The sequence below is a fragment of the Ranitomeya variabilis genome, chromosome 4 (genome assembly GCF_051348905.1).
Source record: "Ranitomeya variabilis isolate aRanVar5 chromosome 4, aRanVar5.hap1, whole genome shotgun sequence".
NCBI classification, from domain to species: domain Eukaryota; kingdom Metazoa; phylum Chordata; class Amphibia; order Anura; family Dendrobatidae; genus Ranitomeya; species Ranitomeya variabilis.
Window position 1 is genome coordinate 653,049,199 of NC_135235.1, and position 13,084 is coordinate 653,062,282.

The 13,084-nt window shown below is 44.2% G+C and overlaps 1 protein-coding gene across 1 annotated transcript in view; it reads right to left on the reverse strand.

The window, feature by feature from the left end:
- LOC143767430 (uncharacterized) overlaps window positions 1-12,503 on the reverse strand; it is a 59,310-nt gene extending 46,807 nt beyond the window's left edge. The window contains exons 1-9 of the mRNA XM_077255765.1: window positions 12,464-12,503; window positions 10,306-10,455; window positions 9,997-10,176; window positions 9,791-9,914; window positions 9,610-9,707; window positions 9,370-9,519; window positions 9,061-9,240; window positions 8,854-8,977; window positions 8,683-8,774 (exon numbers count right to left, since the gene is read on the reverse strand). Coding sequence (XP_077111880.1) covers window positions 8,683-8,774; window positions 8,854-8,977; window positions 9,061-9,240; window positions 9,370-9,519; window positions 9,610-9,707; window positions 9,791-9,914; window positions 9,997-10,176; window positions 10,306-10,455; window positions 12,464-12,490 — 1,125 coding nt within the window. The 5' untranslated portion in view covers window positions 12,491-12,503. The remainder of the gene's footprint in view (window positions 1-8,682; window positions 8,775-8,853; window positions 8,978-9,060; window positions 9,241-9,369; window positions 9,520-9,609; window positions 9,708-9,790; window positions 9,915-9,996; window positions 10,177-10,305; window positions 10,456-12,463) is intronic.
- Between the last annotated feature and the right edge of the window lie 581 nt (window positions 12,504-13,084).

Below are 13,084 nucleotides of genomic sequence, written 5' to 3' on the forward strand. Positions count from 1 at the left end.
TGGAACCAGGCAACACCTTGTGGCAGAGGGTGTTGTAGGGGAAGATTCGGTAGGGTCCCTGTCAGGGGTGGGATCCTGACAGAGGCCTGGCAAACAGAGAGAAAGCTACGGGACCGCGCCTGCACTTGATAGCGGCGGTGCCCTAAGAAAGGACAAGAAGCGAGATTTATTGTGCTGAGTGAGAAACGAGATCAAAGCAAGAAGGAGAATACCAGTAGGAGTCGTGCTGTAAGATCGAGGCAACATCCTACTGAGGTGCAAACAACCGGCGGCCGGAACGCCGAGGAGGTACAGAGCTCTAAGCCATACTTCAAACCAACGGCAGGACAGTCAGTCACAGGCGGGCTGTCTCACCTAAATCACCTACGCAGACATAGGGGGCAACCTTTGGAGAGGGGCGACTCTAGGGTCCCGGAAGAGCTCCGAGCCTACCCGTCATACGGGTGCGTCCCAACCATAACACCAGGGAGGGACGGAGGATTAGCAGAAGATCATCTAATCGAGTTGTGAGGGAACACGAGAAACAGACACAACAGTTATGGGGACTATCCCGTAAGCTCAGCAGGGGAGGACCACAACACATAGCGCTAGTAGGAAGGCACAGATTTCCACCTGCAAAGGGAACTCTGGAGGTGCCATCGGACCGGCCGGACTTGCGCAGCCTGGTTAACCGTATTCCGGATTGAGGACTTTGAGACCTTCAGTAAAGAGGTAAAGAGACTGCAACCTGGTGTCCTCGTTATTAACTGCGACCGGCACTACACCGCACCACTACCAACACCTATTATTTATTTCGAGCGCCCCTCAGCAGGGTTACGGACCGGGCCTAGCCACCGTGACAACCCCAGAGCAGAGACTCAGAGGCCCGGTACCGGGTACCCCTCGGCCCTGCGGCAGTGGGGGCGCTGCACTTGCCTTTCTGGCATGTGAAGTTTGGCTTTTCCATTGGTACGTCTGTGAAGTTGTAGCAAGAAATGCAGCTCCCCAAATGGCTCCTGGCCTCATTCATGTTCTTTCTGTTAAAGAGATATCAAAGCGGTGAAAAACGTAGGTGCACGGTTTGCAGATGCCTTCCTTGCAACAGCCAAAATCCAATGTTCTTTGAGCTCGCGGAGACTCTTCACTTATCCCAGAATGCACTGGGAATATGCAAATTCTCTCCTCAGGACACCTCCCTTGGTTTACCGATCTGCTTCTTTCAGCTGAAATGGCCAAAATCCAATGTTCTTTGAGCTCGCGGAGACTCTTCACTTATCTCAGAATGCACTGGGAATATGCAAATTCTCTCCTCAGGACTCCTCCCCTGGTTTATGTAAATGCAGGCCAAATGTTTTTTTTTTGGAAGTTGCCTTAATGTCCATCCCTTACCATCCAAAACCATTTTGTTCAGGTAATCAACTCCTCCTCCTCCTCCACCAACTCCTGCTTCTGCAACAAGTACTTAGTGTTCATCTATGTATAACCCACGTGGGTATTGTTTTGTACTTTTTGAAACTTGTACTCTATTTCTCTACCTCTTGTAATAGCTGCTAAGTGTATTGTGATGTTCCCATCACGGCGTCTTTCAGCTGGTCTGAGAGAAACCCCTTGGCTAATTTTTTTTAAACCTTTGCACATTGTGCAATGGTGAATCTAGGAACTCTATCTCTACCTAGTGTTATAACTGCAAAATGTATTGTGAGGTCCCCATCACGGTCTCAGCGTGTATGATACAACCCCCTTGAGGTAATTTTTGGAAACCTTTGTACATTGTGCAGTGTGTCTGATAAGCTGATGTTGTTTTTTGGGTCTGCAGTTGGACATTTTGGAACATGAATGCATTAATATGCTCCTCACAATTCTTCACGTTTCAGCCTTACATGGAATAATAATATGAGCAATATAACATGTTCTACAGGGTGGGCCATGTATATGGATACACCTAAATAAAATGGGAATGGTTGATGATATCAACTTCCTGTTTGTGGCACATTAGTATATGGGAGGGGGAAAACTTTTCAAGATGGATGGTGACCATGGCGGCAATTTTGAAGTCGAACATCCCTTTGGAGGATATTAGCTACTTACAAATGACACCCTTACAAAATCCAGCTGCTGAAAAATCTCAACGAGGATGACCCAGATCGGGGTGCTGAATTTGCAAAATGCACAAAACAAAAATTGGAACAGGACCCTCAGTTTACACAGAACATTATGTTCAGTGATGAGGCAAACTTTTTTGGGTGGGCCATTTATATGGATACACCTAAAGCAAATGGGAACAGTGACAGTTTTCTTGCGTAGGGTGTCTTGCATTGAAATCTGCTGCAATGACCCGGGTACTTCGTTCACCAGAGATCAACACAATTTCATTTAGCTCCTCACGTGTTAACCTTTGTGACATGTCAATGGATGTAAACAAAGAGAAACTTGTAAATAACTCATGAAAGAATAAAGTTACGTTAAAACCAAGCATAACATTTGTTTTTCTTGTGAAATTCTCAATAAGTTTGATTTGTTTTCCCATTGGAAAAAATAAAGCTGGATCCAAAATGGCTGACTTCAAAATGGCTGCCATGGTCACCACCCATCTGGTGAAGTTTTACCCCTCCCATATACTAATGTGCCACAAACAGGAAGTTAATATCACCAGCCATTCCCATTTTATTTAGGTATATCCATGTACATGCCCACCCTGTATATATATATATATGCCTCTAGTTCAAAAATCTTACCCAAACATCCCTTTACAAAGGGAAATTCGACATAATACATCTGTTAGCATATGCCATATACTGCTCATATACGCAGCACCCAAGAAGGTGGGAGGAACACCTGGGTAAAAAATCTGTGTCTGAAACCACTGGCCCTTCCCTAGTGTTACGTCATTACCACTCTGCTGTTCAGGAATGAGGCACTGAGACCTTCTGTACACAACCTGCAGTTGCACAGACACAACAGTCAGCAACCATGTCCAGTTCATTGTCCCTGAGCAGCGTTCAGTTGTCCCGTGTCCGCATATAGGTCTGTTCACAAATTGTTAGTTAGATAGGGCATACATATTCTTTAGCAATTTACATTGTCCGATGCTGGATAAAGACCATTGCTGACTTTTCCAGGCTCCTAAATGAGACTTGTGTCTCTTTACTAAACTGTTGCTTCCTTTAAATTTTCTAAACTTGGGTCCTTACAAAAAATGGTGGTGGGGCATTGGCCAGTTTCTGTATATTTTAAGCACGTCTAAGAGACTGGGATAATACGCTCCACAGACCTATTCAGGCCGCAGCCTTACACATATCGGAACATGGTCATTGCCACGCTAAGGCCTTTACCTGAGCTCTGCAGCACTACCTGTCACCTTATAGTCCACAGACATCAACACTCTCTGGAACATATCCTGTAATTACTCCATTGTTGCTCAAAACCATGCAAAAGATACATTCTGCCTGGTTGGGTAGTTTCCAGAAGTGCATAGGCTTGTGTAGATTGGTCAATAGCACTCCTGTCTCTTTCCCTTGAGGAATCTGCTTCCAAGTAAAATGACGCTTGCACATGTTCTTGACATGGGTTTCTGGCCTGACAGACTGACCATAATACAGGCATACACTGCATTCCGAATTTAATGCTTTTGGTGTCTGGTAGAATACAATTTACAGACATTGATCATACAGCTCCCCCAACTCCTGTATTTTATTCACCTTACAGCGGCTTCACCCGCTATGACAGTGGTTCCAGTGGCATCAGGTGGCAAAAGTGGATTGTGAACCTTACAAAATGCAGATTTCAAAGCAACTGGTGGCTCTCCGCAAATTGTAAGCGAGGGCCGCATAATGATATGGCGATGGACATGGTGGTGGTTTCCTGGCAAAGCCCAAAATTCAAATGAGCATGTTTAAAATGGCATTGTAAAGGGATGGGGAATATGTATTCCACTAACTTGCTGACTATTTGACATGAGGGAGGGACCTCCTGAATGTAGGAACGGAAGCTCTCCCAAATGTATGATACAGGGTCACCAGAGGGCCCTTAGCAAACTCAGGTTAATGATAATAAATAATAATTTTATTTCTATAGCGCCAATATATTCCGCAGAACTTTACATTTTAAAGGGGACTTGTACAGACAATAGACATAACAGCATAACAATGAACACATAGATCAAAACAGATACCAAGAGGAATGAGGGCCCTGCTCGCAAGCGGTAGGCCAGTCTGAACAAATGCATTTTTAGGTTGCACAGCACCTGCTGGCTCTCTGCTAATTGTCAGCCAGGGTCGCATAATGACATGGCGGTGGACATGGTGGTGGTGGCGGGCAAAGCCCAAAATTCAAATGGGCATGTTTTAGCTGGCATTGTAAAGGGATGTGGAATATGTATTCCACTATCTGGCTAACTATTTGGCATGAGGGGGGACCTCCTGAAAGTAAGGCCGGGGTCACACTAGACAGGAATACGGACGTATGAGAGGCGCAAAAACAAAGCATTGCACACTGACCAATGTTTCTCTATGGGGCAGCTCCTATCTGGCATATATTTCCCGGCCGTATTTAACGGGCTGAGAAAATTGCAGCATGCTGCGTTTGTAAGCGTATTCCGAGAAGAATACGCCAATGAAAGTCTATGGGGGCGAGAAAAATACGGAATACACATGGACCATGCATGTGACTTGTGAGAAATACACACCGGTGTTAGAGAGAAAAGCCGACAATTCAGTGCGGTGTACAGTAAAATCACACTGACAGGTTAGAATGGAATAGATAAAATAAATGTCCACACATAGAATAGGTAGGTATATATATATATATATATATATATATATATATATATATATATATATATACAGTACAGACCAAAAGTTTGGACACACCTTCTCATTTAAAGATTTATCTGTATTTTCATGACTATGAAAATTGTACATTCACACTGAAGGCATCAAAACTATGAATTAACACATATGGAATTATATACTTAACAAAAAAGTGTGAAACAACTGAAATTATGTCTTATATTCTAGGTTCTTCAAAGTAGCCACCTTTTGCTTTGATGACTGCTTTGCACACTCTTGGCATTCTCTTGATGAGCTTCAAGAGGTAGTCACCGGGAATGGTTTTCACTTCACAGGTGTGCCCTGTCAGGTTTAATAAGTGGGATTTCTTGCCTTATAAATGGGGTTAGGACCATCAGTTGTGTTGTGCAGAAGTCTGGTGAATACACAGCTGATAGTCCTACTGAATAGACTGTTAGAATTTGTATTATGGCAAGAAAAAAGCAGCTAAGTAAAGAAAAACAAGTGGCCATCATTACTTTAAGAAATGAAGGTCAGTCAGTCCGAAAAATTGGGAAAACTTTAAAAGTGTCTCCAAGTGCAGTGGCAAAAACCATTAAGCGCTACAAAGAAACTGGCTCACATGAGGACTGCCCCAGGAAAGGAAGACCAAGAGTCACCTCTGCTTCTGAGGATAAGTTTATCCATGTCACCAGCCTCAGAAATCGCAGGTTAACGGCAGCTCAGATTAGAGACCAGGTCAATGCCACACAGAGTTCTAGCAGCAGACACATCTCTAAAACAACTGTTAAGAGGAGACTTTGTGCAGCAGGCCTTCATGGTAAAATAGTTGCTAGGAAACCACTGCTAAGGACAGGCAACAAGCAGAAGAGACTTGTTTGGGCTAAAGAACACAAGAAATGGACATTAGACCAGTGGAAATCTGTGCTTTGGTCTGATGAGTCCAAATTTGAGATCTTTGGTTCCAACCACCGTGTCTTTGTGTGATGCAGAAAAGGTGAACAGATGGACTCTACATGCCTGGTTCCCACCGTGAAGCATAGAGGAGGAGGTGTGATGGTGTGGGGGTGTTTTGCTGGTGACACTTTTGGTGATTTATTCAATTTAAGGCATACTGAACCAGCATGGCTACCACAGCATCTTGCAGCGGCATGCTATTCCATCTGGTTTGCGTTTAGTTGGACCATCATTTATTTTTCAACAGGACAATGACTCCAAACACACCTCCAGCCTGTGTAAGTGCTATTTGACCAAGAAGGAGAGTGATGGGGTGCTACGCCAGATGACCTGGCCTCCACAGTCACCAGACCTGAACCCAATCGAGATGGTTTGGGGTGAGCTGGAACGCAGAGTGTAGGCAAAAGGGCCAACAAGTGCTAAGCATCTCTGGAAACTCCTTCAAGATTGTTGGAAGACCATTCCCGGTGACTACCTCTTGAAGCTCATCAAGAGAATTCCAAGAGTGTGCAAAGCAGTCATCAAAGCAAAAGGTGGCTACTTTGAAGAAACTAGACTATAAGACATAATTTCAGTTGTTACTTTGAAGAAACTAGACTATAAGACATAATTTCAGTTGTTTCACACTTTTTTGTTAAGTATATAATTCCACATGTGTTAATTCATAGTTTTGATGCCTTCAGTATATATATATATATATATATATATATATATATATATATATATATATATATATTTATATATAATAGATAGCATAAAAGATGGTAATTCAATCTCCTTATGAAACCCGACAGGATATGAAACATGGTTTACATACAGTAAACCATTTCATATCCGTTATATTTTTACATATTCCTCACTAATGATGTTAGTAGAGAGTGTGTGCAAAATTTGGGAGGTCCAGGTGTTAAAATAAAGGGTTAAATCACGGAAAACTGGTGTGGGCTCCCGCTCTATTTTCTCCGCCAGAGTGGGAAAGCCAGTGACTGAGGGCAGATATTAATAGCCTAGAGAGGGTCCATGGTTATTGCCCCCCTCACGGCTAAAAACATCTGCCCCCAGCCACCCCAGAAAAGGCACATCTGGAAGATGCCCCTATTCTGGCAAATAGCCTCTCGCTTCCCACTGCCCTGTAGCGGTGGGATATGGGGTAAGAAAGGGTTAATGCCACCTTGCTATTGTAAGGTGACATTAAGCCTGGTTAATAATGGAGAGGTGTCAACAAGACACCTATCCATTATTAGTAATGTGGACTGAGAGCCCTCACAAATGTTAACCCCTTCATGACCTTGGGATTTTCCGTTTTTCCATGTTAATTTTTCGCTCCCCTCCTTCCCAGAGCCATAACTTTTTTATTTTTCCGTCAATATAGCCATCTGAGGGCTTATTTTTTGCGAAACAAGTTGTACTTTTGAACAACATCATTGGTTTTACCATGTCGAGTACTAGAGAACGGGAAAAAAATTCCAAGTGCTGTGAAATTGCAAAAAAAGTGCAATCCCACATGTTTTTTGCTTGGATTTTTTGCTAGGTTTACTAAATGCTAAAACTGACCTACCATTATGATTCTCCAGGTCAGTACGAGTTCATAGACACCAAACATGTCTAGGTTATTTTTTATCTAAGTGGTGAAAAAAAATTCCAAACTTTGCTAAAAAAAATTGCGCCATTTTCTGATACCCGTAGCGTCTCCATTTTTCATGATCTGGGGTCAGGTGAGGGCTTATTTTTTGTGCGCTGAGCTGACGTTTTTAATGATACCATTTTGGTGCAGATATGTTCTTTTGATCGCCCGTTATTGCATTTTAATGCAATGTCGCGGCGACCAAAAAAAGTAATTCTGGCATTTCACATCTTTTTCTCGCTACGCCGTTTAGCGATCAGGTTAATCCTTTTTTTTGTTGATAGATCGGGCGATTCTAAAAGCGGCGATACCAAATATGTGTAGGTTTGATTTTTTTTTATTGATTTATTTTGGGGTGAAAGGGGGGTGATTTAAACTTTTATATTTTTTTATTTTTTTCACTTTTTTTTTTTACTTTTGCCATGCTTCAATAGCCTCCATGGGAGGCTAGAAGCTGGCACAACGCGATCGGCTCTGCTACATAGGAGCGATCATCAGATCGCTGCTATGCAGCAGAAATGCAGGTGTGCTATGAGCGCCGACCACAGGGTGGCGCTCACAGCTACTGGGGATCAGTAACCATAGAGGTCTCAAGGACCTCTATGGTTACTATACAGAAGCATCGCTGACCCCCGATCATGTGACGGGGGTCAGCGATGAGCTCATTTCCGGCCGCCCGGCTGGAAGCGCCGGTTAAATGCCGCTGTCTGGGTTTGACAGCGGCATTTAACTAGTTAATAGCGGCGGGTGAATTGCGATTTCACCCGCCGCTATTACGGGCACATGTCAGCTGTTCAAAACAGCTGACATGTCCCGGCTTTGATGCAGGGCTCACTGCCGGAGCCCCGCATCAAAGCGCGGTATCTGACCTCGGACGTACTATCCCGTCCGAGGTCAGAAAGGGGTTAAAGTAAAAAAGAAAGATTTTTTTTCCTTTTTTATTTTGCTTTATATACATGGAAATATGAAGGAAATAATGTTTCTTAGCATTTTCCCTTTAAAAAAATGTTGGTTTGGTTTTGTAGAAAACCTGCACAATAGTCTGACAACATTATTCCCGGATATCATATGTGAGTCAGAAAAGCATGCAGGCATCTTTTCCATGCTGTTCCCATTTAGTTTTAACTTTTTCCCATCCATTTCAGCTTTTTTCTCATGCTCTCAGACCTGTTTGTTGGGTCAAGCAGAAATATATTTGGCTTTCCCATTGACTTGCATTGGATTCGTTATTCGGTACGAATACACAGATATTACAAATTATTCATGCCAGTTATCCCTAATCCGAATATTTCACTATTCGATCACCACTACTCATCACACCTTCTTTCCACCTACCTGATGAGGAATATTGTGATCTTCTTCTTTACAGTCGTGTGGAAGAAGAGGACAGGGGCATCTTTCTGGTGTTGTCCTATTACTGGATAGAACTGGAGGAAACACATACAGGGACTGAATTCATTCTTTACATACAGATAATTATAGGCCGTGTGTATTTAGTCCTATTACCTGGTGATGTGAGGGGCTGGGGAACCTCCATCATGACGTCCTTATACAGATCTCTGTGTCCTTCTAAATACTCCCACTCCTCCATGGAGAAATAGACGGCGACATCCTGACACCTTATAGGAACCTGACACATACAATGATACCGTCATCTCCCTGATCCCTTCATAGTGTTACTATATAATGTCCCAGCATTCCCAGCAGTGTCACCTCTCCAGTCAGCAGCTCAATCATCTTGTAGGTCAGCTCTAGGATCTTCAGGTCATTGATGTCCTCATGTGTCAGGGAATGAGGTGGAGGCCCTGTGATTGGGCTCAGGGATCTTCCCCATCCCTCAGACACAGGGGCCTGACAGCGCTCACTAGAGGTCTTCTTCACTACTGTGTAATCCTGGTTATGGAGAGACACATTAATAAATCTCACTACAGACATTTCCAGAGTCCTCACCTCTCCAGTTCTGTCCATCTGTTATTCCTGTAGATAATTATTATGTAATGTGATGTCATCAGAATCTCTGACCTCTCCTGAAAGCCGGAAGAGGATCTCTAAGGTGAGGTGCAATACACTCTCCGCCATATTGTCACTGCTTCTATCCATCCTTGACGGGCTAATCAGGAAAATTCTCTTGCATAGAAGATCTCCAGTGAGAGGATCCGATATTGCAGGGACCTGAATGGGAAGAAGGTCAAACATCATAATCTATTCAATATGTAAGAAGAAATTGTCTCCACATCACATTTTCATGGTGGCAACATGTACCTGATAATCCTGAGGAACATTGAGATTTTCTTTTTTACAGTCCTGCGAAAGAAGAGGAGGTGGACATCTCTCTGGTGTTGTCCTCTTACTGGATACAACTGGAGGAAACACATACAGGGACTGAATTCATTCTTTCCATACAGATAATTATAGGCCGTGTGTATTTAGTCCTGTCTATTACCTGGTGATGTGAGAGGCTGGGGAACCTCCAATATGACATCCTTGTACAGATCTTTGTGTCCGTCTAAATACTCCCACTCCTCCATGGAGAAATAGACGGCGACATCCTGACACCTTATAGAAACCTGACACATACAATGATACCGTCATCCCCCGATCCCTTCATAGCGTTACTGTATAATGTCCCAGCAATCCCAGTAGTGTCACCTCTCCAGTCAGCAGCTCAGTCATCTTGTTGGTGAGTTCTAGGATCTTCTGGTCACTGATCTCCTCATGTATCAGGGTGTGAGGTGGAGGCCCCGTGATTGGGCTCAGGGGTCTTCCCCATCCCTCAGACACCGGGGCCTGACAGCGCTCACTAGAGATCTTCTTCACTACTGTGTAATCCTAGTTATGGAGAGACACATTAATAAATCTCACTACAGACATTTCCAGAGTCCTCACCTCTCCAGTTCTGTCCATCTGTTATTCCCATAGATAAGAATGATGTAATGTGACGTCATCAGAATCTCTCACCTCTCCAGTAAGCCGGAAGAGGATCTCTAGGGTGAGGTGTAATATCCTCTCCGCCATCTTGTCACTGCTCCTATCTATACTTGATGGGTCAATCAGGAAATTTCTCTTACATAGAAGATCTCCACTGAGAGGATTCGATATTATAAGAACCTGAATGGGGAGAAAATGAGCTGATATAATATCGTAAAGAATCTATTACATACTGTATGTTATGAAGAAATCTTCTCCACGTCACATCTTCATGGTGGCAGCATGTCGGACACATGATCTCCATAAACCATCATGTAACAGGACAGTTACATCTCAGACATACCGGCATCTAATATCATCATTGCAGTGATGTAAACAGACTAAAGGAAACAATGAACGCCTGAGTGATGGAGTGGAAATATGTCATAAAGATGGAGCGTGGCCTGAACTCAATGTGTTTTGTGTCCTTTCCTCAGAATCTGCCATCTACACGGATAAAGGTGCAGATTACTAATACAGGAGACGTTTTGGTCACAGGGACTCTGGAAATACAAAGTGCAATGACACTGGGAGGGTCCCGGGGAGCGGCTATGAGGGGGATTTACAGGAGTCGTTAATTATACCTGCCGCAATTATAAATGTCGCCTGAAGAAACCACTATAGAAACAAGTCCAGTATATAGAACCACAGAGAGGCTTCTACAGGGGACATGTGCGCTTCTCTCTATTCATCGTTTATGGGACGGAGGAGAACCACACCTCCCAACCGTCCCGTATATCGCGGGGCAGTCCCAATTTTGACAATCTGCCCGATTTTGTCATGGTGCTGGATGAGGGTAAGAGCTAAGCTTATGTTTGGGATCAGGAGGGGTTTACAGTGTGGATGTAGCAGAGCCATGTGTGTATGAAATGCATGGAGTGGAGCCATGTGTGTATGAGGTGTACGGAGTGGAGCCGTGTGTGTGCAAGGTGTACGGAGCGGAGCCGTGTGTGTGCAAGGTGTACGGAGTGGAGCCGTGTGTGTACAAGATCTCCGGAGTGGACCCATGTGTGCAAGGTGTACGGAGCAGAGCCGCGTGTGTACAAGGTGTACGGAGCGGAGCCGTGTGTGCGAGGTGTATGGAGCGGAGCCATGTGTGTACGAGGTATACAGAGCGGAGCAGTGTGAGCAAGGTGTACGGAGTGAAGCCGCGTGTGTACGAGGTGTATGGAGCGATGACGGGTGTGTACGAGATGTACGGAGCGCAGCCGCACGTGTAAGAGTAACTATGTGTGGCCATTATACTGTACGCAATATCATGTGTGGCCATTATACAGTATTGAGCATCATGTGTGGTCATTATACAGTATGGAGCATAGTGGGGCCATTATACAGTATGGAGCATCATGTGTGGCCATTATACAGTATTGAGCATCATGTGTGGTCATTATACAGTATGGAGCATAGTGGGGCCATTATACAGTATGGAGCATCATGTGTGGCCATTATACAGTATGGAGCATCATATGGTGCCATTATACAGTATGCAGCACTGTGGGGCCATTATACACTATGGAGCATCATGTGTGGCCATTATACAGTATTGAGCATCATGTGTGGCCATTATACAGTATGGAGCACTATGTGTGGCCATAATACTGTGTGGCCATTATACAGTATGGAGCACTATGTGTGGCCATAATACAGTATTGAGCATCATGTGTGGCCATTATACAGTATGGAGCATCATGTGTGGCCATAATACAGTATTGAGCATCATGTGTGGCCAATATACAGTATGGAGCATCATGTGTGGCCAATATACAGTATTGAGCATCATGTGTGGCCATTATACAGTATGGAGCATCATGTGTGCCTATATTTTTTTGTTAATATTTATTGTTTATGAAACAGTGTGATCAGCAGTGCTAAATGGGTGTGGATGGGATGTGGATATGGGTGTGACTAGTTGTGAAATGGGTGTGGTCAGAGGCGCGCAGCAAACTTTCTCCCTCTTTCCCTTCTTGAAAAGTTGGGAGGTATGGGAGAACCAAGCGTGGCTCTAACTGGTGACAATGCAGGAAGACGATGAGAGAATCGCTGACGTTTTCTACCCTCAACGTGACAGGTTCCCTTATATGAAGCCCAGAATGACAAATACAAATGTTCTAGCGCCTGCGGCCAGTAATGGGGAATCTCCAGCACCTACCTCCACCTGCAGAGCCGCACACCACATATATGGCTGTTCTGTGCGCACAGGACCTGTGATGAGGTCACAGGAGGGGAGGAGTCAGGGGTCACATGATCAGGGGCCTCAGTATATACAGGACTGTGCTGGTTGTCCTGATGCTGGAGGAGCGGAGTCCAGGCAGCGCACATAGGGAGCTCCAGGGGGCACGTTCCCGTACAGCCGACCACTTGCTCAGGAGACTTCAGAGCATTTACAGAGAGATGAACCAGCGGTACATAATCACCAGGTTTTGCCTCAAAACTTCTATATCGTGATTTTTTTCTAAAATTAAAAGAAGACAGACAAAATTTAAATAGAGTGGGTATGGAAAGTATTCAGACCCTTTAAATTTTTCACTCTTTGTTTCATTGCAGGTGGTCATAAGTATTCAGACCCTTTGCTCAGTATTGAGTACAAGCACCCTTTGAGCTAGTACAGCCATGAGTCTTCTTGGGAATGATGCAACAAGTTTTTCACACCTGGATTTGGGGATCCTCTGCCATTCTTCCTCGCAGATCCTCACTGGTTCAGTCAGGTTGGATGGTGAACGTTGGTGGACAGCCATTTTCAGGCCTCTCCAGAGATGCTTAATTGGGTTTA